The sequence below is a fragment of the Megalops cyprinoides genome, chromosome 20 (assembly GCF_013368585.1).
Source record: "Megalops cyprinoides isolate fMegCyp1 chromosome 20, fMegCyp1.pri, whole genome shotgun sequence".
In the NCBI taxonomy this organism is placed as follows: domain Eukaryota; kingdom Metazoa; phylum Chordata; class Actinopteri; order Elopiformes; family Megalopidae; genus Megalops; species Megalops cyprinoides.
The window spans coordinates 24,581,672-24,609,566 of record NC_050602.1 but is presented as its reverse complement, the minus strand read 5'-3'; the positions used below and the strand labels follow the sequence as shown (position 1 = coordinate 24,609,566).

Here is a 27,895-nt window from a genome sequence, read left to right as displayed (position 1 = left end):
GGGATCGGGGGGGATCTGCTAATTTGTACACAGACAAACACTCTCCATTTTGTTGCGGGGGGCCTGGTTCGTGGTGGTTGTGGGCAAAGTGAGGCCAAACGGCACCCAGGACGCCACACCTGCATGTGCCACTGCTGCCAAACAGCCTTGCTGATTTTGATCTGCCGTGATTTACCAGAAACAAACGACCACATTACATTACACTACTGTCATTTAGCAGACGCTCTTCTCCAGGGTGATGTGCACAGTTTCCATTTACACATCTGGATATTTACTGAAGCTGTTGTGAGTTAAATACCCTTGTCCAAGGGTACAACAGCAGTCCCCCAGCCAGGAGCTGAACCAGCAACTTTTCAGTTGCAAACTCTGCTCTTTTCCACTATACCACACTGCACTTCAAACCCAAAAAGACTTACAAATCCTCAGGCTCTTTTTAAAGTTAAATCTAAAAGTGTCACAGGCGGGCATACCTCCAAAGATGGAGTTCATTAATATAGCTACATACATGAATATAGCTAAAACATCTGCTAAATGCCAGTAATGTAATAAGCCCGCATCTATTTAAATATAGCTACATAAATACAGCTAAAAACATATACAAATATGGCTACATACATACTGTAAATATAGCCAGGCTGTAGTTTATACACCCAATGAGTCACGCGGGTAGTAAATAGGAAATATAACCTAAGCTCACCCTGCCTGTCTGCCGCCCCATGCACATACCTGTCAGACCACATTAACAATATCAAAAGTCTACGCTACTCCACTTCCAAAACACACATCATTTATACAGGGGGGATTCAAGGAACCGCAAAAGTAATTAGAAACCCTTTCGATTTTAACATGGAGATGGTAGCTTATTTATTACAGCAGGGCTCTAGTATATTAAGAGCTAAGTTTGGGTTTGTTGGAGGGGGAAAGGCTGTCATGTACTTGAGGGGTGATAAGAGCAGCCTTTTGGTGTCTGTCTTGCCTTAATAGGGTCACTGTTTTTCCCAGTATCCACATGGATCCATTCGCCTCTCTGACTGCCTGCATGTACCATACAGCGCTGTGCTCTCATTTTTAGACGTATCGATTGAAATGTCAGTGCAGAGACGTCAAAACCAGTGACTGAAAACTATTGATGAATGACTAGTCAGAACTCAGCTAATTGATTGTTAGCTGACACTTCATTTGACAGCACCCGGAGCCGTGTAAATAATAGGGAAAGTATATCGATCATGATCAACAATAACCATGTAAGTAGATTTTTCTTAACTACTGTATATATCACCTTGGCAGTTAGAGCTGTTGTTACCTGAAGTTACCCAGCAGACATGAAGAAGATGATGGTTTTCCTTTAAATTACCTGCTGGAAAAGCTCAGACACTATTATATTTCTGAACCATCGCATTGAGACAACACAGTTATTGCATAGCTATCTGTTTAATGTCAAAAGAGGTGCTGTGTTTCTAATAAGCTTCTGATAGTTTATATGTTTCAACAGCCACTGATCCGGGCTGCCATCCAGACCTGTGCTGCCTAATTATCTCCATGCATGCTGTTTCTATTCCCTGTGGGACCTGGCTCCTTCACTCTCTGCGTCAGAAGAGGCAGCAGCGTTTCAGGATACTGTGATTGGTTGACAAAATCAGCACTGTGGGCTTTTAAACAGCACCGGAATCTCATTTTCTTTTTATATATTGCCCACAAGAAATATCGTATATCCATGTCCTTGACAGGCGTTAAAGGGCCCATGAAAAGTTTCCAGGAAACTGCCTTCCGCTGAGCGACTGTCCAACAGGTTTCCCACAATGCACTGGTTCCGCTATAAACAAAGGCAGGGTTGACGAAATGGTTATTTGTAGAAAGCTCTAGTTCGGTATGTGTTCAGAGATAAAAAAAAAGGTTCAAAATAATGAGACCTTTCCTCTCTTGTACAGCCATAATTTGGCTACAGAGGAAAAAACACATGGCTTATAATGGGTCTTCACATCAGTAGTCAAAGTGGACACAGTCATTGAAGGGTATTCAGCAGACAGCAGACAAAGGCCTACACTACAAGAGATCGAGTTCATCATTCAGCTATTTATTTTCTGAATACTTTAAAACTATTCTCTTTAAGACGTTCCTTTTTGTACAAAATAACCTCACAGAAGATATGCGGAGACAAAATGATGGTTTAGCCAGATAAATTTACTGTGTTCCCGAAATTAAATAGAAAATTTACGTACTAAATATAAAAATCCAAACACTGTTTTATTGTTTTATAATTAATACTTTCTATAATTCATACTTTTATTTCTGGATTTTATTATTATTTATTATTTTATTATTCCTGCCCAAAAATGTGTCAGGTTTTGTTCTACAGAACACACTACCGAAGCTCAGCATTATAACTTAGGTCCTATTTTTTAAGGCTTTTGCTATATTGTGTTTAATACACATAATACATATGAAAGAGTGTGTTTCTGTTTTCATTTTTTGTTAAACTGTTTTATGACTCAAGTTAGTCACTTGTATCATGTCTGAATCTGTATATTAAATTATGTATGGTGGTGAGGTGTTGCTGTTGATGACTCACAGCATTTTCAAACACAATAAGTTACAAGGAAGTCCTACATACAACGCCAGTTCCCGGCCCAAAAAAGCACACCAGCTTGCGTATGAGTCAAGAATGCCAAATTCTCTTTGGGAATACAGATACAGCCTGCTCGATTTTCACAGCCCTACTATGATACGATAAGATTTTTCAGCGATTCTACAAAAGGTATAAACTCAAATCTTTCGCATTAGCTCACCATTGTTATCCCTTTGGATAATCTTACCTCTGAACAGAGTCTGATATCTGTGAGGTTCAAATGCCACAACGAGAGGAAGAAATGAATTATTGAGGCTCAAAGATTCGACACAGCAAAAACATGATGTTTATAAGCAAGTTTTCAGACAAACGCAATCAATGAAGTGCTCTGAATACATGAATCCAAATCAGAGATGCCTGTGGGGTTCCATCTAGTTAGATTCTATGGATCACATTTTCACACTTTGATGTAAGGAATCAAGGCTTATTGATGGATTTTGTTTGACAGCCAAAATAGTCATGTTTCTATATAAAAGCAGTAATTTTACAAGATTTTTTAAATCTGATGTCTCTCCCTCCCTCTGTCTCTTTCTCTTTCACCCACCCCCACACCCTCTCTCAACCACCAACAACCTCTCTCTCACACACACACACACACACACACAGACAGACACACACACACACACGCACTGATGGTATCCAACTTTTTACATGCTTGTTAAAACTGAAATTCTCAACAGCTCCAGAGGAGTGCCATGAAAATGGATAAAGCTTTGAAGATAGGCCTTAAAGCATAAACAAGCCCCATCTTTCCACCCTGTGTACTTTCCGTTAGAAGATCCTTACATTCTCTTGACACCAAGGAGATCCTTTGATTGGTTGAGAAGGCTGAACATTCCAGCAAACATTTAATATTCTCACAATGTTGGTGCGATGTTACGGCCACGTGAACAGATTGCTAAAATTTTTACAGCGCTGTTTTAAAAACGTTATGTGCTAGGAGAGAAAACAGAGCAGGCCCTGGCTACTGCTGGCTCCTTGCAGCCACACACTGGGGGACACATTCAAATCTCCCTCATGCCCTTGCACACTGTTTATTTTCCCTGTGGGTTAATATTTGTCCTGCTGATGGAATAATGGAAGTGATTTTACAGAAGCTCTGGTGCATTATGGGTGACCGGTGGTGCCAGAGCATTACTACATGATGGAGTAGAAAAATGGTGAAAGTTAATGGAATTTTAGCTGTGCATTGTGTGTGTGTGTGTGTGTGTGTGTGTGTGTATATTTCGGGCAATGTCATGGTTTCTAAATGAGAAAAAGGGAAAAGGCATGAACAATATGGTTTTTCAGTGACTAATAAATAAAACTAAGCTTCAGCGTTTGGTTGAGTATTCAACCTTTGAATCTGTCTTGTATTAATGATTGCAACATGCTTGGTAAGCCCTACAATTTATTTCTGGAATAAATGTTAAGATATTTGTCCAGGAAACTTACAATTAAATAATATTTCATAATGATAAAAGATAAAATGCTGATATATGTCAGAAAACAGCTGCGAATGCAGCTCAAATTCATATTTTCCGAAGAAAAAATAGAAGAAAAGAAGAACCGGCCTGTTCTCCATAACCCACATTGGATGAATCATAGCCATGACTGCAGTGAATACCACTGAGTGTGAGGACACACAACTCCTCCAGCACACCCTGCAAATGCTGGCCCTCCATTATCTGAGCTAGAAAAATCTGGGGTGAAAAAGTAGGTGCTGCCATTGTACTTTTTCAGCTGCTTTCCGGACCCCAAGTTGCTATAAGGCTGTAACACCATCTGCTGTTTGATAAGACCAGGAACAAAGCTACCTTTATCCTTCGAAAAAGGGGGGTCTATTCCTTGCAGTACATTTGGATGACCCCCCCCTCTCCAATTGCTTGAGTTATTTTTTTTGTTTTGGCCCATGTGACTTCCCTACTGAGCTTCGCTTGAAGTGGGTCGAAGAACCTCCTCTTCCAAACTGCAGCCACCGATGTTTTATATTAAGACAAGATATTTGGCTCCTGTGTTCCTTTCATCTTACACTACATGCTCTCTTGCCTAAGAGAATCTGGTTGCTAACAGCAGTTTCCGTTGCTGTCTGGGTTGCTATGTTAGCTGTGGATATTCTATTGCAAGCCATGGCCCATCAAAAATGTTCATAACGAGTCAGCAAATGGGGACACTTTCACTTTCAACAATGGCAGATACAGACATTTTAATGTGAAGCACAGGGAGCGGACTATCTGGTGGATATATAGAATATCTTTGTTGCAGCCCTGTTGGACCAGGGTTGCCCATCCTTCCTGCCACTCTGACAGGTTCAGGTGAGCAGTGTGGATCAGCGCAGGACTTACTTAGCGGCGTCTCTGAGTTCAGTCACGCTCCTCGTTTGACCCAGCACATCCTTGAAGGCGGTTTTGTTGCCGACGGTCAGAGTCCCGTTCCTGGTGATGAAATCGGGGAAGCAACGCTGTAGAACTGAGGGGAACAGAACACACACACGCACACACACACACACACACACACACACACACACACACACAAAAACAGCAACCAGGTCAGTTCAGCATCTTCTGCGGTCAAGAATATCAGCAGCAATTAACATGACACTCCCCTGTAGAGTCACATCTCATCTTTGTCATGTTACAATGATGCGGGCTGGATCTGTCACTACTAAGCACTGACCCCAATAACCTTCAATCATAGCAGTCTCCCATTGATTGCTAGGGTGAAATGTACAAATTGACTTTGTTCTACTGTATGTCAATACTACAATGTGAGGCCCATTATGAGGCCTGTTTCTCAGATCCTCCCCTGTGCTGTCCTGTAGTGTGGGCAGGCAGTGACTGCTGAGCATAGAGTGCATCACAAGCTCAGATGGCAGGAGACCATAACATAGAACTTAGTGAAAGGGGTTACCTGGATGACGAAGGAAATAATGTAATGGAAGTAAAGCAACGAAAAACACACATATAAGAATAAAAGTTTGTACACACACACACACACACACATATTCAGGCACACACATACATGCACACACAAACACACCGTGTGCATGCACGCACGCACACACGCACGTAAACACACACACACACACACACACATACACACACACACACACACACACACAGTTCCACTTACAGGGTCTGCTTGGCACGATCATAGACGGACAGTCCTCATCCCGCAGAACATGTGCCACAGACTGCAACGAAACAGGGAAAACTCAGGCCGCATCCTCCGAAACAGGACGAGCAGCATTTATACCTGTCAGAAGGACCCAGCGGGTCTGTGCCTCATTTGCTTTGCAATTAGTGCAGTCTGTCGCCGAACGCTGCGTTATTACTGCGGAGCTGATGTGCGTAGAGTGTCATTCACCCACTGACAGGAAAGGCATGGCGTGACCTTTGCAGATCAACATGTGAAATAAAGCAGAGGAGCACTGACGAAGCAACAGCACTCCGTTTCAGACGTGCTGAGAACGTCCCTGTTCCCCTCTGAAACAAATAAGCGCCAAGCACAACAATACTGGCCAAAGTTGGGCCTGCAACCTGCTGGGGCCACCTCATTCCAGGCAACTTGAAAGGAAGCTCTCGCTGGTGTTTAGTTTAAAATCTCACGCTCCTGTATTCCCCCGGAAAAGCGGAGGGCCTGCACTTGTAGGGAATCTCAGCCCAAACGGCAACGGAATCAGCAGGCATGACAACAGCCAATCAGAGCCGGGCACGGCGTGTGGAGTGACTCCGTGTGCGAGCGAGCCCAGGACGGTTTTGGGAGAGCGGGGGAGGCGACGGAAGTCTACCCCCACGCGCACGTGGCGCGGGCGGGCCTGGCACCATCCCCCGTCTCGGCCCGCACGGCGGCGGACTATACCGGGCTCTGAGTCTGAGCGTGGGCTGTGACAGCCCCCCAATGACTCAGCGCTCTGCCTCTCCGCCAGCGCCGTCTCCTCACGCCCGACTCTCCTCGCCCGTCTGCGGCGTCACTGCCCGCCGAAGCCAACGCCAACGCCGGCGCCGTCACGCCTCTGCGTTCCGACGCGTGAGCGCCGGCGGACGTCACACTGCTAACGCGGCACACGCAGATACAAACTCCGCACCGAGCGATGGCTGATGATGCTGAAAATAAGGCATTATCGCTCCCAAAAAAAACAAACTCTTTCCACCTGTCATGCCGCGACCGTCTAGACTGTGATCAGAGCAGCGGTGCACAGAAAGACCAGAACCTTATCACTCTACCCAATCACAGTCTCTGTGCCGCCAGCTCCACAGGCCAGACTAACTCTCTCCCAAACAATAGAGACAAAGTGTGTGGTGGAGAGACAGGAGAAAGGACACAGGACGAATCTGTGAGATTTGTCACGGCTTCCTTCCGACAAAACACTCACGGCGGCTCAATGACAGACTTTCACTGGGAGAAATTACGAGCCGGAAGAAGCCAATCTGCCACAGATAAAGAGCATAAAAGCCTTTTTAAAATGCAGGCACTCACAAAAAAACAGAAAAGGTCTTTAATGGATTTTGAGGTTTTCTCTGGGTGACTTTTTGTAAACTTTAGAGGAAAAGGAGAAAAACATTTAGCTTTCTGGATACTATCGCTTTGACAGGCATGTCACATTAGTGCTGGAAGCTTTTTCCCAGCAGGCTCCAGGAGTGACTCGCCATTGATATATGTATAAGATAAAGCCTGCAGTAAATGAACAGATCATCTAGGGGTATGATGCCGCTCACTCCAGGCATAATAAGAGAAACCATGTGAAGTCCTTAAAGAGTAAAGCAATCACACGCACAGAGCTGTAATTTAATATGGTGACAAATTGCCTCCTGAACATTTCACACCATAACACCTAAGCCACAAGCTACATAATATAAATACTTCTATACAGGACAAACAACACAGATATTCTAAAGACACGATATTTGACATTGTTCTGAATACCTTTCTAGGATTGTCGAAGCCCGGCTTACAGAATTGTCTGTAGTACTCCCAGTAGCTTTTGTTGGATCTGTAGTGGTATTGCATGTCTGAATAGGTAGCAAACCTGTCCGGGCACTTGGAAACACACAACTGGGGATAATAAGAGAGTTACAACCAGTTAATAAGAAGGTAATAACAAGTATAAAAACAATATGTGAAATGAACAGCATGGTAATGAAAAGACTTTCTCTTACCTGCGTGGTCGGGCACTGCAGGTTTATTAGAACTGCAGGACTGGCACATTTCAGTATGTTGAAGTAGAATAATATGGCTTTCTTTCTAAGGGGAGAAAGATAAAAAACAACATTTTTTGGAATTCAGCTGCAGAAATGAGTTTATTCAATCAGTTATTCAGCAGTTACTCAACCAACCAGGCTTTGTTCAGCTTTTAAAAAGGAAGTTATTTTACCATTTCCTGCCATTAGATGTCAGTAAAGCACAAATCCTACACTGAGCTCCTGCAATGCCCGAGCCGTGAATAATCCTGAAATAGTGTGATGCTGTACATTAGACAGGAAGCTAATAGTTTTGCACTTGGGTGCTGTGGAACGTTCTTGCATTCCACTGGGCACACTGACAGAACCCTCTCTGTGGATCTACAGCAAACAGCAGCAATGAAAGAATGCCACAAACACAAAGTTATCACAAATTCATAAGAACTGCTGAATATTTCAGCACAGGCTTTCCAAGGTTGCTTCAAGTGGTTCATGCAAAACTTAAGCCTCCTTTCTGGCACTGCCATCTCTCCCTGGCTCTTCCCAAACAGACCGACTGAAGACAGGGCGATAGTCTGGACATTGTGAGCACAGCCCGAGTCGTGCCTGTTCCCATCTCTGGCTGTCGTAGTGCACTGGCTGGGGTATTGTTTTCGGTTCATTAATCAGAGTGTAGGCTCAGTAATAACTCTCACGGCCCTGCAGGTCTTAATATAGGCAGCCCTGAGAGCCTTTGGAGGTCTCAACTGTATTGATCTCATCGCTTCAATCTCTCTCTCTCTCTCTCTCTCTCTCTCTCTCTCTCTCTCTCTCTCTCACTCTCTCTCCCTCTCTCTCTCTCTCACTCTCTCTCCCTCTCTCTCTCTCTCTCTCTCTCTCTCTCTCTCTCTCTCTCTCTCTCTCTCTCTCTCTCTCGATCTCAGGCTGGCTAGGTCCCAAAGGCAAACAGCGTTCCAACACCTTTCAGCAAGGTTCTCTCTTATTCCGGCCACCAGAAACAATACTCAGATGCCTTTGGGTCTGGTCCTGGGTTTCCCAGCTTTCTGTGAAGGTCCACGTTTTGGCATAAGTACAATATGAATGAGGGGGTCGGCAACACCTGGCATACAATGAGCGTGTTTCTTACAAATTTCTCAGTGGTGTGGAGTTTTAGATAGCAGGAGGTCTTTGGCTTGACTTACAGCAAATACAGAACCTTTTCAAATATACATGTTCATTTTGGTTATTAACATCCAGTTTTAGTGAAAGGAAGCAAGGTCAGCCCATTCTGTTTTCAGTAACATGCGAATGACTCGAGCCATTTTCAAAATTTCCTTCAGAAACTCTGCTGTCTCGAGTCCTATCGTTAACAGCACTTAGCCCTGCTTGTTTGCCTCCGTTTTACAGAGGCCAGCGCAGGAACAGTCTGTGACACTCACGCAGGGAGGGTTCAGCTTTGATTCACATCATTTTTGATGGGATTTCATGAGAGTTAAAAGCCCTCCCTGCTCAAGTCAAAGATGTAAAGGCTGAGACAAATATCTGAACAAACGGAACGAACACAAGCACTTCCTGTTTCTTTTACGCTCAATGTCTATTTAACAGGAAACGCAAACGGATAATCAATTTAGTCAGTGGGGTCGTTCTTGGGACAGAATGTCAATGCAATGGAGGAAGCCATGGCAACATGGGGATTACTGGAGACAGTTCATTAGGGGTCAGTTGAATTAACAAATTGACCTACTGTACTGTACCTGATTATCCCCAATAACAGGTCACTTTTTTATATTAGATTACAAATGGTAGTAAATGCAAATGCAAAATTAGCTTTTGTAGGTTTTAGTTTTGACCAGATTTTATATTCTGCAGCTGGTTTGAAACGAAAATGCTGACACTCCTGTCATCCTCGAAATACCAGTGTACTGTAAATAACATTTCACGGGGGAAATCCTATTTATAACAGTTATATCTATCTGTTCCAGCTCTGCCATCCTCAATGATGGATTCTTATGGAATATGATGGAAAAGATGGAACTGTGCTCTGTCTATGACTGTTAAAAATACTCCTCACCTTTCACAAATCTCTTTGCACTGCTGAGACACCCAGACTGGGGTTTTTTGTATCACCCTCCAAATTGCTGTTAAAGGAAACCTGTTCGAAATTAATAAATTGATATGTTGTATACTAATAACATGTTGTATAATAACTGTATACTGTAACTTCCCGCCACCTCCCACTTACTGACGTGAAACTTACCGTTTCTTCATAAGCGGTGGGTGGGTGGCAGGGTGTGTAACTGTGCTTGGAAAGTGTATTTCTCAGTTACCAAGTTAATGTTTCGTGTACATTATGCAATGTATCAAATCAGAGATTTTGAACAGTGTTCCCCTTTAATCAGGCTCCAGCACATGGAGTCCCTCTCCTTCCTGGGTTATCAATCATCTCTGCCACCACATTGGGCTTTTTTTTTTATTTAACGGAACGTTAGTCCAGCCCAAAATCATTACGCAGGGCCATTGGCATCCATCAAAGTAATGGGGTTCCTTTTTAACGTAATTATCCCAGGTGATTTTTTTATCTTTATGGGGTAGTGGTGGTGGGGGGGTCTGGGAGCCGTGTTGAAATCTGCATAGCTCTCTCTCATACATGGCCTTCATTATTAATGAGCTGACATCTTCAAACACTCTCTACCGTCTACTAAAGGGGCTTTTTAATGACTGAGGACTTCATATTCTTTTCATGATCGTGCTCTATAACGGCTTGGGACATGTGGAAAAGAAGAATCCCATCCAGAAGAAACGTATTAAACCTTGAAATGTTGCGTGACCTTTCCTGTACAATAAATGACATGATTGCACTGTGATTGTTTGCATTGATATAATATTGACACCCTGAATAAACCAATAAGAATGCCGTATCTCCTCTAATGCTCCTGTTTCTACACAAACCCCCGATCGTAATCCTTTAAGCCGCTGAGAACAACACAGCCCACTATTATTAACCTCACAGATTGAACAGCTTATTCAGATTCACTACAGAGGAAACACCAGCTCCACTCTGTCTATGGGCTAATAAACATCATTATCATTAATTCGCAGCTGTCTGAATGATGAACTCTCATTGTCCTCAAGGTTATGCGCTGTCAATCAGAGTTCAACTGTAAACAAGCACTGTAAGCCACCCTAGTTAATCTTTACAGTGGAACATGCGTGAGGCAGTGCAAACTATGCACCATTAAATTTATAGCTAGCGGAGAGTGCATCGGTCAAATGTAATTATCTATAAGGAAGAACCTGAATTTACAGCAATCCCTACCCCGTCATTCACAAAGGGTTTTACCTGCCATATGCCATGCCTGCTCTAAACCAGAGACTCCAACGATTTTAATAACAGAGCGTCTCTACAGCTCAGTGAAAAGCTTCAAATAAAATGGGGAAAAGCAGTAAAACACATGGCTACACTGATTCCTAAGAACCAATACTGTCCTCTGCAGGATACTGATTTTTACAAAACAAAAAAAAAAACTTTTTAAAAAAGTTTTTGGATCTTTTAATCTTTTGACCAGCTCTTGCGTTCCTAAATCTTACAGCTTGAAAATATGAGAAATGAGAGTTTGGCCCTGACGCACTGCGTTTTGTACCTCTGGTTATAAAACTTTGCTATGTTTTTCTCATCTGTGTGTGACTGCAAGGTGACGCATCGTTGTCCAGCACAGTCACCGCATTCAGCGAGCGATGGCTCTTACGTCAGATAGGGGTGACGAGGTCGCACAATCTCGCTCGGATACTCACGCATTTGGGGTGCCCTTCTGCCCACAGAACTGCCCGTTACTGTCTGTAGGGTAAACCACCTTCCTCGGGTCGCCATGAATCCAGGCTGCGAGAAGAAAGAAGCCATTATTAGGAGTTTTTTCAAAGTGATATTAAGCTTGTATTGATTCGGTGAGACGTGTCAGCCGTGATCAATAGCAAGACTCCTTTTTTTATGAATGAGAGTACCATCTTAATAATGATATCTTATTCTAACCTCTGCTGGGAGCGAGAGAGAGGGGATTGATTTCTGATTCCTCGGGTAGGCCATTTCTTAATGAAATCACCCTAGTGATGAGGTCATTTCACAGAGAGAACATTTGGTTTGTACACTCCACACACTGAGGCCACCTTAAAGAACCAGATCAGCAGCACACAACCACTCAAATAGCACATACTGTGTGGACTTCCTTTGGTGCTTAAGTTAGTTGGATAGTAAAACATAGACTCAAACAGGTAATCTGTGTAACTATAGTGTAATTACTGTGTAACTACTGCATTGTAACTACAATGTATGTACATGTTGTTACACCTTAATAACACTGATATACCTTAATGTAATTACACAGAAAAGCTTAGAAATCATGCTTCACTTTCTTGTTACATACTACTTACTAATACCATAAGTTTAATTTACCTACAATATATGCACAATATAATTTCATAAGGAAGCAGCCTGACCCACATGGCTTGCAGTTATGAATGTTTAATTTTTTGTGTGAACTGAACTGTGCATACAATCACACAGAGTGCCCTTCTCTCTGCCTCAGTGCTGCATGAATCTGGAAAATGGACCTATCTGGAGAGTATCCAAGTCACTGTGCATGTGTGTGTGTGTGTTTGGTTGTGTGTGTGTGTGTGTGTGTGGGTGACTTTGGGTGTGTGTGTGTGTGTGTGTGTGTGTGTGGTGATTGGTGGTTGAGAGAGGGTAGGCCCATGACAGGCACTGACATGCTGTCCTGCCAGTGGCAGTGGACTGGACCCCAGAACCAAGCCTGGTGTCTGTCATCCGAGCCCCAGAGGAGCTACACGCCTGTCTAACCCCCCCCCCCCCCCCCCCCCCCACACACACACACCACCAGCCCCCCTTCCACCCCACACAGCCTCTCCCCCCACTCCTTCCCTGCCAACATCCGTGGGCAAGCGGCGAGAGGGAAAGAGGGAGAGAGGGATCTGTGTGGTGGGGTGAGCCTGTCAGTCAAACTGCTGCTGGTGGGCTGCTGGTGATGATGTCATCGGCGCCAAGGGGAAGGAGCATCTGCCACAGCTCCTAACGGGCACATCACAGGACGGCAGGGGCATGTGCCCGTGTGCATGCAGGGCCGGCTGCCAGCAGCCAGGCCCCACGCTACACACCTACAGGGGGAATGCCACGGCAAAGCCCCGATCGTCTACAGCTCCATTGTAAGTGTCAAGATAAAATAACGCCGCCCTAGATAGATGCTACCTGAGCTCCCTGCGGTAGCTGCACTGCATCACACCCAGGCTGTGAGTTTACATCCCATTAACTGCAGAAACACTGAATGAGAGATATATTTTTTTTTAAAAGCACACAGTAGTTTGTCGTAGTTTGTCACTTTTTCAAACGGAGTGAAAAAACTTTTTCGATTTATGCCGTGTTTTGTGTGTTAGAGATTGGCTGCGGGTTGCTGGAGAGGGTACACTCCCTGCGGTGTCTGCAGAAATTCATCTCGCTAAAACTTCAAGGCCCTGGCGATAGACACAGCCAGGTTTGTTTTACAAAACCCCCGTCATTTGACAGTATGTACATTTGGTGTATAATAACCCATCATTCTGCAACATTTTACCTCCTCTTCACTTCTCCTCCTGTGAGCGTCTCGCCAGGCAACAACCCAGCAGCAAAATGTGCTTATCAGAGCACTGGACACACACAGCATGCAATTTTCCAGGGAAGGCACTCATTTATTGGGTAATCTACCTCAAATTTAAACCTGTCAGCTAATAAATCATAGTTCCTAACAAACAAAAAAAAAACATCTTTTCTAAAAACGGGACAAAAGAATGTCAGTAAACAAAAAAAAAAAAGAACTAAACTAAAACTAACTCTTCCCAAATCCTTCAGCCATGTTAAACACTGTCTCCTCCACAGTGAGGACATGCCTGGATCTCCAGTGTTGAGCAGACAGGCAATCCCAGCTGAGACCTGTCGACTCAGCTCAGCCCCTCTGTAAAGGGCTTGCAAACGCGGGCTGCATGCACACAGACCCCGCGCGCCAGGACCAGAATTCCATTATTCATTCCATTCTCACGGAGCGGCTATTGTTAGGCCCGCTCGGAGCACGTTCTAAAATCTTTAATTAACATCTCAGTGCATTGTGGGTAGCACTTCGGCACGTCTATATTGAGGGCGGCAGTTAAACGAATTCAATTCAAGTTGCACTAATTTAAAGCCTTTCTTTAATCCAGCTTTCTTGGGCAAAGGAGACGGCCCGCAGTTGGAAAATTCCATCCTAACTCTACGTCAATTTTTACACTTTAATCTTGCTTCAAATGAGATGAAATTACTAGGACGTATTCAAATTGCTAATCTCAGGCACATTTCTGCTGCCTCGAGTTGCTTTTAAGTCTGCAGCCCTATCCTGTGTGGTGCAAAATGTTAAACAGAGGAAAGGAGTTCAAAGGAATCCCAAACCAACCCAATTTTCATCAAAGGCTTGATCAAGTTGAGCTGATAAGATTTCCAGGCCCCAAAACAGCCCAGTGCCAGTCTGGGAGTCGGAGTATTCTTTTATGTTGTAATCCGAAAAGCCTCACATTGACTTACAGATTCGAGACAGAGGGAGCGAACCATGCAGCAAGAGGAAAATTAGCAAACCCCTGTGTTTGCCGAAGAATCAAATCCACGCCGCTAATGAAGCCAGAGAGAGATGTCACTTCTGCCTACGGAGTTACCTCTGATTTACCCGGAAATGGCAACATTAGTATAGCTGACACGGATCAACCTCGCAGCCAAGTGGCAAGAGGAAAAGTGAATATTTTTTTCAGTTTACTCATCAAAGTACAGTGTTTTTTTTATTAAAAACATGTAAGATTCAAACATATGGCTTGGGAGCTTTAAGGCAACAGTGCTACTTAGTGTGACTCCAAATAAATCTGTTACTATTGCATCAACAATAATTAACTCTGCATAAATATCGTGGTCATTTGATAATATTGTCTGATAATGTACTGTATTATATAATAATATTATGAGATGTTAGTGCACAATTACATCCTACATTGTGTTGTGTTGTGTTGTGTCAGTGATAGTATCAGAATGCGTAATGAGCATTCTACACGGAATGGCATGTAGATCAGAGAGAAACTGTCCTTTTAAAGATTTTTTTGTGTTTTGTATAGTTTTGTTTTCCAAAGTAATGTCCACTGCTGATGTATAACACATCCATGAGCATCAACATATTGAGGTTTACCCAGCGTCTCTTGCTGAACCTTTAGCTGTAATATCGAGCTGATCATGATGTTTTTCCATTAATACAGAATCAGTGGATTGCTCAGAAAAAATCAGTTTGATTTGGTTATACTGCCCTGTTCAAAACCTCATCCTGTCTGAATGTACACACTCAGTCATGCAGTTTTTCAGCAGGTAAAGAATCTGAACAAGGTTGAACCATATTCGAAGATTTGACCATTATACTTAAACTTGTGTAACTATTGTAGGTGTATTTCTTGGCTTTCTTTTATCCAGGCCTGAACACTAATAATTATTATACTGTCAATGACAATGATAATGAGGATCATGATGATACTACTACTACTACTATTACTATTATTACTACTATTTCTAATAATAATAGCAATAGTAATGAGGCATATTTGTTTTTGTAAAGCACTTGTCATTACAGTATAAGCTCAGGACACTTAGGAGTGGGATGATTGATAAGTGAGGACCGTGAGGGAGTGCAGTAGGAGATGATGTCATCGGTGATTTCATGTTCTGTCCGGAGCGTAAGTGTGTGAGCGGGGGATGGATTCAGGGGGTGCTGGGGGGGGGGGTGCTGGTGCCTAATGGGATGAGATCACCCCGAGGTGCCGGGGGGGGGGGGGGGGGGGTGAAGTCACTACATCTTCCCTTGGTGGCTAAGTGCTCCACGTGCGCTGGCATTTATGAGCATGAGCGCTGCCCTATGATGAACGCATACTGAAAAATGAAGCTGGATCACAGCACCGCAAATAGAAGGATGATGTGATCAGAACCATGACTCACCTGAGACACGTTCGGCCCCCCCTGCCACGGTCCCAGCGCAAAGAGCGACACGCATTTGCAGGGATTTCACCTCCCGTGAGGCTTCACGTGCGGTGTTTTATTCAGGACCCCTTTTTTCAGTGTATTGGAGCTGCTGTAAAACTTTAAATGAATCCGCAGGGCAGCTCTGAGGCACTTTGCGTGCCCCGTAATCAAGGGCTACATCAGCTGACAGGTCCTCCTTTCGTTTCAGAGCAAACTGCGGGGCTCTCTGCGCAGACAAACATGTCTCGCTGTTACACTTTGCATCAGTCAAAAGGAGCTTTAGGACAGGCATGCAGAATAGCAGGGACCTGGCCCAAACAGTTCTTTTTTGTATTTTATTTCAGATTATATTACCTTATTGTCATTCAGCAGATGCTCTTATGCAGAACAACTGACATAGGTTACAATTTTTCCATACTATCCATTTATACAGCTGGATATGTTATTGTCGTTATTAACGGAGGCAATTTTGGGTTAAGTACCTTGCCCAAGGGTACAGTAGCAGTGCCCCAGTGGGGAATCAAACCAGCAACCCACCAGTTATAAGCCCTGCTCCTTACCGCTATGCTACACTGCTGCACATCAGCGGCAAATGATAATGCAGGACTTGGCAGTCAGCCTACCTGCCACATGCTGGAGAGGTACACTATTCTCTGCTCTGACTTTAGTTATGTAAGCAGCATTATCTTATGGGTAAGCGGCGGTAAGCAGTCTTCCCATGATGCACTGGGGGGCGGGTTCACGTCAGAGCGTAAGAGACCCGCGGTGCGTTTCGATCCAGGCCCGTCACCTCCGGCACCTCCTCCTCCTCCCCCCTCCTGCAGGGAGGCGTTTGGCGGAGCGTTTGCGGGGGCCGCGTCGTGGTCTCTCCCTCTCGCCGCACGACGCGGCTCTCCCACGCGGATCCGCTCGGCGTAACAGCCGCGCTTTGATCTGCGAGAGCGAGTTTTGGGGGTATGAAATATTCAGGCTCTTCCATCATCAGAGCTGGCGACGAGTGCATCTGCTCTCTGTATAGCCATGTCCCTGAGACATTGCACAGAAGTCAACCTCTCTCTCTCTCTCTCTCGCTTTTTTTTTCTCTCTCTTTCTTCTCCTTCTGTGTTTTGTGCTTTTTTTGATCTGCAGGACTTTGCTGTCTGCAGCTCGAAAGCTCCGTTGTTAAGTTGGTACTGTATGCTCTTTCATCTCCATCACTGTTTCACTTTTCAGTTACTCCTGACTGCAGAACTTTTCTATGAGGGAGTGATATCGGCAGAGTGGCGTTTTGTATGATTGACACTGTTGAAAGCAGCATATTTTATCCCTTTTTTCTATGATTCCCCTCGGTATAAATGAATGCTATTGCATTTTGGATCAATTAAATGGCACCAATAGTGACTCCCAGAAACACGATCAATTCCTGCTTCAATGTACCTCAACAAGTTTTTGTATAATGTGGTTATCTATGTTGAGAGTTTTAAACAGCTTTTCAGCTAACTTGAAAACGTTGATAAGTATACCCTGGAGTATGTATAGTTGAACATACCAAGTGCATACCTTTCAAGGGCCTTTCAAGGATAAAGCCCTTTATTCACTCAAACATGAACTTCCCTGAGTTGACTATTCTCAGTTGATAGCCCCAGGTGCCTTCTAACACAAAGTCACACCAACTTCTGTCAGAGCAGATGCTTCTGAAGGCCACTTTTAAGTGGAAACTCACTCAATTTTTCAGACTCCTACATACTTCACAGAGCTCACACTCTCCATAACACGATTCAGAAGGTGAGAACGTAGACTTGGTATCTAACAGTTTGTTCTGTGTGTATTTTGATGCTCTGCATTAAGGTACAAATTCAAAATTAAAGAATAATATAATTGAATGGTCTCAGTTTCTGGCTCTGGATTTGGAAGGTAAAGCACAGAAGTTGAGAGTAAGTGACACCTGGAGTATTTTCCCACGACAATGCAAACACTCTGGCATAGTCTACGGCTCTGATTCACATATAAATGACATGGGTTATAACAGAATGGGCGGTTAATGAAATGCAGGCTGATGAAATGAGTGGCAATGTGCCTACTCACCCACGGTTCCCAGGGCGATGTAGCCGAGGATGACGATGACGAAGATCACACAGCACAGCACATCTGTGCAGCTCCTGCAGAAAGGGGCAGACAGGGGGGAGTCAGCAAAGATATTCTATTGTGAACAGATATTCAGCTGCAGCGCTCCTCCTGAGGTTGCAATCAATAACAGGAGGTTACCATGCTATCTGTGCTCCTATGACAACAATGGATGTTATGTTTTAGACCACACCTTTTCAGGAATTTCCATAACAATGCAGCAAAACAGACCCCTTGTACATTACATCACATCATTGGCATTTAGGAGATGCTCTTATCCAGAACGACTTACAGCTTACAGTTTTTTTACATGTTATCCATTTACACAGCTACACATTTACTGGGGCAAGGGTGCAACAGCAGTGCCCCCATGGGGAACCAAGCCAGCAACGTTTCGGTTACGAGCCGGGCTCCTTACTCCTACGCTACACTGCGTGAACAGTGACAGAGACAGAATTTTCAATGTGATGCATACAGAGTTAGTCCATATATGGAACATCTGCAAGATTCTCGAGTGTGCACAGCTCTCATTATGAGAAATGGCAAGATTAACTACGTCAAGATGGATCAATGGGCGCAGGCATGTGATTAAGTCAGGAACAGCGTCAGTTTATTGACAGAATACCGCCAGCATGAGCTGAGATTATAGCCCATGGCCCTCTTTAAGCATGCAGATCAGGCCAGCGATACAGCAAAACTCAGACGTCTCACACGCATGGTCTGGACACGGAGCGTGACTCAACATTCATGAGGTGTTCTAAACTGCGACGGTCGCGGCTCGGCATCAAAGCGTTTTTAAATTTGCAGGTTAACACAGGGACACTTGATATCTGGGATGTGATGAGTTATGCTGGAGTTAAGATCTCAAGCCAGGCATCAGCACAGTAGGGGTATCTAAGCGAACAGTAACTTCTCATGATAATGAGCAAATGCTCGTAACTGCTCGTCGTATCGGCGACATCCAGAGAAAATTTCAGTAGACGTTTTCCTTTGTGAATCCACAACGAACGCTCTTTTTCCCCCCACATTCTCCCACAGCCCGGCTGCAAGCAGTGATGTGAGCTTGGAGGGATGCTCATTATTCCTCTTTAAGCTGGAGAGCAAGGGCAAAGACAGGAAACTGGGCTTTTTTCAAATCTCGTAATAAAATATGTTAACCTCAGCAATCTGTTCCCCGAGTCCCTGTGGAGACTCCGCCGTGCGGATTCTCTTGAAGGAGGCTGCCTCTCTTCAAAGTCTGGTGATTGGGATTCTCCTCGCACCAGGGCCCCTGTCTGGTGGGCTCGATCTTTCCGGCTTCGGAGGAGACGGTTCTCCTGAGATGGGCCGGGAGCGCTGGATAGCCGCGAGGAAGCCCTCTTATCTCGCAGGATCTCTCTGAGGTGCTGTCAGTTCGTCCCCAGAGCGCCCTCCTACACCGGCTGGGATACAGCTTCCATCCTCCGCTCTTCAAAGCGGACAGCAAAGACAAAAAGACACCAGGCGCCTGGGGAGTTACACATACACGAGGTCCCTGCCCTCTTTTAAAAAAAATATATAAAAACCAGAATCTAACTGCGTGATAGCAAAACGACAGTGGTGTTTCTTACATGTCCCTCCTAAACACGTCTCTTTCACAATGCCTCCACATCGCCACCCTGCATTAATTCTTGCACCATTCATGACTCATTTATTGCCTTAAATTTACTCCCGTCGTTTACCCAAATGGGTTTCGCCTTCATAATCTGTTTTCTTCCCCCCATTAGCGGTTATTGTTCCTTGGCCTATTTTTGGAACTGCATTAAATTATTTGCATATTAATCACATATCCGCTTTTAACATGTGCAATATGTTCTTGAAATTGTTTTCCAAAGTAATGTTTTTTTTTTCACTTTTTGTTTGTTGTAACAAATTATTTTTTTGTAATTATAGTTGTGTTGGAAGTTCCCCCCCTAGATAAAGAGTGAATAACCCACTAAATAATTCCCATAACAGCGCTGTAACCTTGCGGCAACAAGATAAGAGTGAGGCAGAGTTACACAGACTTTGCGAGAATATTATGGGATGGCTGGGAAAAATGCATTCAGATTAATACCCAAGTACTGCACCAGCCAGCCTGAAGAACATATGGCTGTTCACTAAAAGTTTAGCACTGCTGTAGAGAAAGGAAGTAGGTAAAGCCGTTTCCTGTGTGAAATGACAGACACCAGTGCTCTCAGATGTGCACACATCTAGAAGTAAAGCCCCCTTTCTCTGCTGAATCCCAGCAATTCTAAAGAGATATTCCACGTTTTACGGGTAGAGATGTACAATTCATCATAATCAATTCACTGCAAAAATAAAACTCATGAATTGATTAATTATTATTTTTCTGTGATACCGGTTAACCATTATGAAAACTGTTATTAAAACTCCAAGACATTATATTACTTTCAATTATTGACAAAATTGTCATCCTTCAGAATTCAGAATATGCTCAGGGAGTATACATATTCTGTATACATATCATATAAACTCTTAATGCTGACATATTTTTAAAAATATTTCTTTAATAACAGTTGTCAATAAGCAGATAGGTATTTTCAGCAATGCACATTCTCATTTTTTGAAGGCAGCGGCTGTAAAAAGAGATGGAATACCAGAAGAGCATTGATTGCTGCTTATTATAATATCAATCAGGCATTTGCAAAACAGGCTGATCTGACACCCACGCCTGGAAAAACAAAACATAAGAAACTGAAATTTGATGCCTGTATCAGTAAGATGGCAAATGCAACAGCACATCAGGAAACCTGTATGTCATGCTGTTTTCATTCGGAAATATTAGCTTTTATGCTTATTTGAACTCACACCTGCTTGCTGTTCACTCACACAATGAATAACTGAATATAGTTTTGTAACCAGAGTTATTTGTAATGTACGCGCACACACATATACTTTAAGTTAGTAAACCTGAACGGATTAGAGATACTGAATATGGTGTTTACACAACTAATGTTCTTCTATTAAATGAATTATTAATAAAATATTCCACTCGTCCTCACAGGATCATCATAGGATCCTGTCTTATCTGGAATGTTGTATTCAGAATAAGCAGCTTACACAGTCCCATGATTTAAAAAAAAAATATCTCAACTAATACTGTAATATTAGCGGGCACGGAAACATGGTCAACGCCCCAGCAGGTGAAATGATACAGTTGCGTGTGGTTATATAAAACTCATTTATGCGCGGTCATCGACAACCATTTTAATTCGCTGTACAGGGAATAACAGCAAAGCTTATTTCCTCCCACAGCACAGAAACTCCAACGCTCTCCATACACTCGGCTTTCTCTGCTTGACATGACCCCAAATCCCCCCCTCACCCTCACCACTCATCCCTCCAGAGCTGCAAAGAAACTTCAGGTTTCTTTTCTTTGTCCAGCTCCAAGAAATTTACAATGAATCCCCTTTTCAGTAGCATCGGATGGCCTACTTTCCCCTGATCCAACCTGACCCCTCTCCCACAGGCTGAACTACCTTCTGATCTGAGATACTGTAAAGGAATAACCAGCAGGATTTGAGTGGCCATGGGAACATATTTGGCCAACCTGTGACCACAATGTGGATCATGTAATCAAGGCCACATTGTGCATGGTACAAAAACAGGAGGAAAAACCGCTCCTGTTTGGTACATGGATGACAGACATGTAGAATAAAATTTTATAGAGTGTAACGAAGCACATTATTTATTTATTATGCAGGTAAGAATGGCATGGAAAGAACACATTAAGTTTTTGCAATGTTGACAGGAAAGCAGAAAAGAGGCAGTATTTTTTAAATAACTGACTCGTACTCAATTAAATTTGGACAATAATTACTTGATGTACCAAAGCCAATAGCAATTGTAATTCCACTTGTCCAGTATAAATAATTAGCAACCTTAAATGTCATTGAACAGCATCAACCAGTAAAAATGTGTAAATGATAAAGCATCAGTAAAAGCATCAACAAGTAAAATTCACAGTGTTGTGTCGCTTATCATACACATTATTTTAGATACCGAAGGACTTTGACAAGTTCTTCTCCAGCTATGTGTGAAGACTGATGGATTTCTGTTGGAAATCTGTTAGAATCAAAGTCTAACAGAAGAAGGTTTTGAGTGTCCAGCTTTTGGTATTATTATTGTTAGTAGTAGTAGTCGTAGTAGTATTGTGGACTACATTAACTATTTCATTTTTTTTACAAGTATGTTAGAACCGGAGATTAAGAGTTTAATGCAATTATGGGTGATTGATTCAGTTCAGGGCCAGCATAAGTTAACCTCACACTCCCTGACGGTCCTTCATTTTCCTATTCTGTATACACAGCTAACATCCACTCACTGCCTGCTCAGAACACCAGAGCTGGAACAATGGGAAATCTATACAGTGTGACACTGTGCCTGTGACTCTTTCTGACAGCTCTGCACTTGCTGTGCTGATTTCACCAAACATCTAACTATAAAACCATCATCACTCTATTCACATGATGGACGTACTTCAGCCCCCTTCATGACCTTACATACCAGTATTGCGCTGGGCATGACGAATGGGTGATTTCGATGCTGCTCATTGGTTGGCCTGCTAGCCCTCATGTTTAAAACACAGGACCAAAAGTACTTGGTGATGAACACCTGTCTCTGTAGGAGGGAGGAGAGATCATACACCCTCACTTCCTTTTTTGTGTGACATTGAGTGTGGAGCCTTTTAAATAATCCACAAGCGCTGGAGTTAACCTGCAATCTGCTGTTTGACACCTTACAGTTCAGATGCTGAACATTAAAGGGAGAAATGCTATGAATATTTCCCTCAGAACTTAAGCTCAACCAGAGAATAATATCCATGCAAAAAATTTTCAGGGAAGCAGACAATTATTAAAGTGTAATGAGATACATATGTATGTGTCTGCTCCCCTGGCATCTGCGGAGTAACAGAGAGGTGAGTTTGGCGAGATGCATCGTGGGATCAAAGCAGGGGTGTGAGTGGGCAAGACAGGCTGTCACGGACATGTGGTCACCCGTGGGGACAAGCCAGGCAGGCTAATATTCATCCATGGCTGGACAGTGGCCTGTCCTCTGTCCTCATATCAGGCGGGAGACAGCATGCCATGCCAAATAAGCAGATTGCCTTCAGGGAACAAAATAGATTATCTCCGCTGCACTGTGGTTACCTCAGTTAATCTCCCCCATCCTGCACAAACTGAACAACGGCAGATATCAGATATAGCCAGCAAAGTGTGAGTGGAAAAGCAGAATGGCAAGACTGAACTGCAGTAAAAATTCATGTCTCTGTAACACACAAACAAATTAAAAATGCATGAAAAGACAATAAAAGAGTTTCTTCTAAAACATACCATGTAGATTCCATGTTTAATTCATGTCTGTATCATATTTCTACACAGTTTTCCATTTCTAGAATATTCAATATTCTATCTGACTAGAATAGGTGGCAGACATCTAAGATTTCATGCCAAGACCATTTTATTGAGAAGTCTGTCCTGTACTTTGAACCTCTGTTGGTATTCCTGCATATGACAGATATTCTTTCAGGATGATGAGAATATGAAATAATTCAACACGGGTCACACGCAGCCCCAGGTAGAACAAGCACAGATTGTTATCTGAAAATGTTCTGTAAGTTCAGATGAACCAGGTGAGATAGCCACATGATGCTACAAATGCTATGATTTTAGCTCTTTACTGTGAAGGCAATGATACATATTGAGTCCAATGTAGAGCCAGGCTCTCTGCTACAAGTCTATGGTGCCCAGTAGTCTTGTGAAGTTATAGTTAAGGCAGTAGAAACCAGCCAGGCTTCATTCTTTAGCTGGTTCCCAGCCAACATGTAAAGATCTCAAAATGTTGCTTTCAAGACAGAGTCGGGAACACGTGACTCCTGACATTCTTTCACACACAGCAGTGGGTCCTGAGGTTGAGTGTGTGGGCTGGAGGCGTTTTAACATCTACACATCAAACACACCCCTCTCTGGGAAGTCTCGGAGATCCTTTTTCTTCTTCTTCTTCTTCTTCTTCTTCTTCCAGGATCAGAAGGAGGAACGAATAAGTTTAGGACATCTCTTGGCGTTATATTTAGAAGGTAAACTAGATGAAGGCGTTTGTGAGTGATTTAATGACGTCTCTAAATCTTTGCGAGCACCATTGTGACGCGTTTTCTGCAGCCTGCCTGCCTGCGATAATGAGAATAAACAAAGAGCAGATATCAGAGAGGAGAGATAAAGCACCGGGCCACAGGGGAATGCATTTTTTTGCCAGTTGGAGAACTTATATGGATATCAATATGTGGCAGGAGATGACACTATGAGGAAGTTTCTAATAGCGGTGCTGGAAGGAGCTGGAGGGACAGATTATTAAAGGACTGGAGATAGAATCCTACAGGAAGGGCTTAACTCCAATTGATTGGGGTCAATCCTGCTCTACACCATAATAACACCTTCAATATTTCTGCCCTACAAATAAATACTGGAGGCTATGCAAGGATTTGAAAGCGTTCAATTAACATATAAGCTGGATAAAGTTAATTAAACACGCCTACCATGTTATTCAAAAAGGTTAATTAAACAAGAGGCGAATTTTGGACCATTAACGTTGAATGGATTGCATTTTCCTGTGTGCCCAACAGAGATTCCGCTTTCCTTTAAGTCAGCAAACACCGAGTTGCAATTTTTCAAAAAACTCTGGCAGCAAATCTGAAGATCTTTGGAGCGAAGCTGAGAATAACCTCAATCAGAGCCACTCTGACCCGCCCAGAACAACCTTCCTGGCAGTAATTCACCGAGGCAAGCAGCCTCAGCTGGGATCGCGGCCCCTGCCAGGCACCGGAGTCAGAGTGGGTCTCGGGCTCTGAGCGGCAGTGAAAAGAAAAAAGCAGAAGTGAAGAATCCAGGCAGGTGGGGTGTTAACCGGAACAGCCCAGCTGCAGACTCTTCATCTCAAAAAAGCCTGGGGGCGAGCTAGATTGATCGGGCGTGCTGATTCGGCCGGGCTGTCTTTGCAGGGATGGACGGCAGAGAGAGGTCAGAGATGGAGCCTTTTTCCCCAGCTCATAGGCTGCTCCTCCCACAGGAAGATATCAAAAAGTGAGCATACACACACACACGTTCCTCACCGCTGAGGTGCTGAGCGCGGAATCTACCGGATGAAAAATAAAAACAAAAGGCCCGAGGGCTATAAACACATTCAGAAAGAGATGGCATTTCGATCCTATCAGACACAGTGAACATCCAACGCGGATGGAAGCCCCATCATTCTCACGAATAAGTACGCTTACAGGAGCTAAGAGTTTGTAGGCCTTTTGGAAGCTGACTGCAAAGTTTAAATACAATTCGCTACATTTTCTTTTTATGCTTCTCATGCTCCAAATTCACTGGAGTACAATTAATGGAAGAGATTGCATGGTCAGGGACTGATCCAATCAATCAATGATTCTTACCATGGGCGACTTATTACCGATCGTTGTTGTGTTGGTTCTCTCGATGATGTTTGACAACTATAAATCGAGTTTTGATCATCGTTTTTATCGAGGGTGGCATATCTGGGACAGGCAGCGGAGTTCGAGTCTTGGTCGTGCTTTCTGTTTGTAATTAAGGGTCATTTCTGATACGGAGGGAATTGGATGGAAACCTTTTTCACAGCCCCGTTGGCTTGAATCCTCACAAATCACATATGCCTCACTGCACCAATCATGAGAGTGCCAGAGACTTTCCCATAACCTGCAGCCGCGGAAAATGGAATCTGATTAAGCTGGCCTCTTTACTAAGCCCTGGGAAACAGTCCCATTAATCTGAACTTAATAATTATTACACTGTTATGTTTTTTAATGATCAGACCAGCGCGGCTTTTTGGGACTAGCTGTTTCGCATTTGTCTTACCGTTCAAGCTTTTTTTTTCCTTTTAATGAAGTAGAGACGGTGCCAACACACTGTACATAATGAATCAGAGGGATATCTAAATTACACCGCCATTGATCTTTATCAGGGCTGCAGTGATGTTGCCAGTTTTCTCGGTCTCTTAATTGTTCACCCAGTTATGAAGTTTTGTGGAAAATGTAACTTTGAAGTCCATTGAAAGTCAGTTGGCTCTCCACACAGGCGAAGTCGGTGACACACAGGTGGCGTTTTGACGGGGTCAGTCGGTCAGCCCTGTCACGCAGATGCCAGGTCCAATGTTATCTTCAGCGCCACCTCACACCCTCACACCAGCACGGCAGGCGTTATAAAAATAAACCCTTTCTCTTTCTCTCTCCCCTCCAGCCGCTGAATAATTGAACGCCTCTCTGCATACTGGCGGTGCGTGCCCCCTCGCAAACGTCTTTCCGCGGCGAATGGGCTGGGCCCTGCCCTGGCAACCCAGAACCAAAGCGGGAGCAATTTTCCAGGCCACTGGCTCTGAAAGTGGATTGGCGCACGATGCGGCCACCGCACACCCACTAACGCCCCCCCCCCACCCCCACCCCAGAGAGGAGACAGTGGGGGCAGAAGTGGGATTGATCACATTCTCCTCCATTAGCTCGCTCTCTCTCTCTCTCTCTCTCTCTCTCTCTCTATGACTTCCTCCTCTCTCTCACAGATTAGGCCCCAGCTCTTCCAAACTTCCTTCCACCCCCTGGTCACTTTGTGATCTGACTGGAGTTGTCAGAATTCACCTGTCCACTTTGCTTGTCTGCTTCTATGTAACTCAGATGTGTCTGAAAGAGTCATAGTAGCTGTCCACCTCCAGCCACACCATAAAAAAAGAGTATGATTAGTTCTGGAGTGGCAGCAGCAATGTTGAGGTAAACCACATAGTGAAAACAACTCTTCACCTTTACAAACTTTTCTTGTTAAGAACAATTAACACTGTTGCACCATTTGAGGAGTATCTGTGCATTAGTTGAGCTGCGTGGTATTGTTACCATGACAATGGGTACAAGAATAAAATGTTCTGTATGTGATTTCAAGAATAGATCATGGCAGATGTATAAGGCAGAGTATGAGGCTTAAAATACATCATATTGCAGGTTACCAAGGATATCTAAAATATTTCATGGATGCGAGATATGAAGGCCATGAAAGCGTTTTTGAATAAAGTCATATACATAATGGACATAACGGATTATAATGGATACATTGTAGTAGGTACAGCTGAATAATACTTTGAGAGGTTTAAGGCTGGCTGTAGTTAGATTTTAGCCTTAAATGGCTGTGGTAAATCTGAGCCCGAGGAAAAAAGTTTAAATATCTCTAATGTATGTGAGAGCTATAAGTTGAAGGAGGTCTCTTCACGGTCACACGTCATTAGGAAGGGAGTGTATGCACAGAGGCGGTGAACCTTGGACTGAGCACAGAGTGGGGTACTTCAACTGTGTGGTCTGCAGACTCATTCCAGATGCACCACTTACTGCCAGTCAGAAATATGTCACTGGAATTCCAAACAGTTTCACATCATTCCCACAGTAATTCCAACAGAACAGGCAAATGAATTATGTAACTTGGGCAAAAGAAAACCCTGTGTTGGATTTCTTCTGAGATCTGAGAGTTGATTTTGAATAACCATCACGAATTCGAGGATGCAGCTATGATGCTCTGAAAGCATTTACCCAGAGCAAAAGGAAATGTCTGCAGCATGAAAAAAATGCACGACACTCACAGGCCACGCCTCAGAGGCAGCCCTCCAATCAGAATCCACACCAGTCATGTCGCACAGCCAATCAGATGCCTCTCATCCAACAGCTCTGCCTGAGAAGCTTGTGTGGCCTTCAGATGTGGATCTTCAGGTAAGTGTGTCCCCTAATTAAGCTGTGCCAGCCTCTCCTTTCAAAATGTCAGAGTGTTATACGGCTTTTCCCATTACGACAAGCCTTGGCAGAAGTTACCCTGATTAATTTTCTCCTGGCTCAGTCCCTGGGCTATGCTAAGCACTGTGATAACAAGCTGTCAATAGATGACGGTGTGTTCTCAGAATGACCCTGTG

General features: G+C 43.7%; 1 protein-coding gene across 2 annotated transcripts in view; it reads right to left on the bottom strand.

The window, feature by feature from the left end:
- slc44a5a (solute carrier family 44 member 5a) overlaps positions 1 to 27,895 on the bottom strand; it is a 95,901-nt gene that overhangs the window by 16,326 nt on the left and 51,680 nt on the right. For both annotated transcript variants that reach the window (XM_036553952.1, XM_036553951.1), the window contains exons 3-8: positions 17,888 to 17,961; positions 11,557 to 11,641; positions 7,765 to 7,849; positions 7,532 to 7,660; positions 5,738 to 5,798; positions 4,951 to 5,074 (exon numbers count right to left, since the gene is read on the bottom strand). In XM_036553952.1, coding sequence (XP_036409845.1) covers positions 4,951 to 5,074; positions 5,738 to 5,798; positions 7,532 to 7,660; positions 7,765 to 7,849; positions 11,557 to 11,641; positions 17,888 to 17,961 — 558 coding nt within the window. The remainder of the gene's footprint in view (positions 1 to 4,950; positions 5,075 to 5,737; positions 5,799 to 7,531; positions 7,661 to 7,764; positions 7,850 to 11,556; positions 11,642 to 17,887; positions 17,962 to 27,895) is intronic.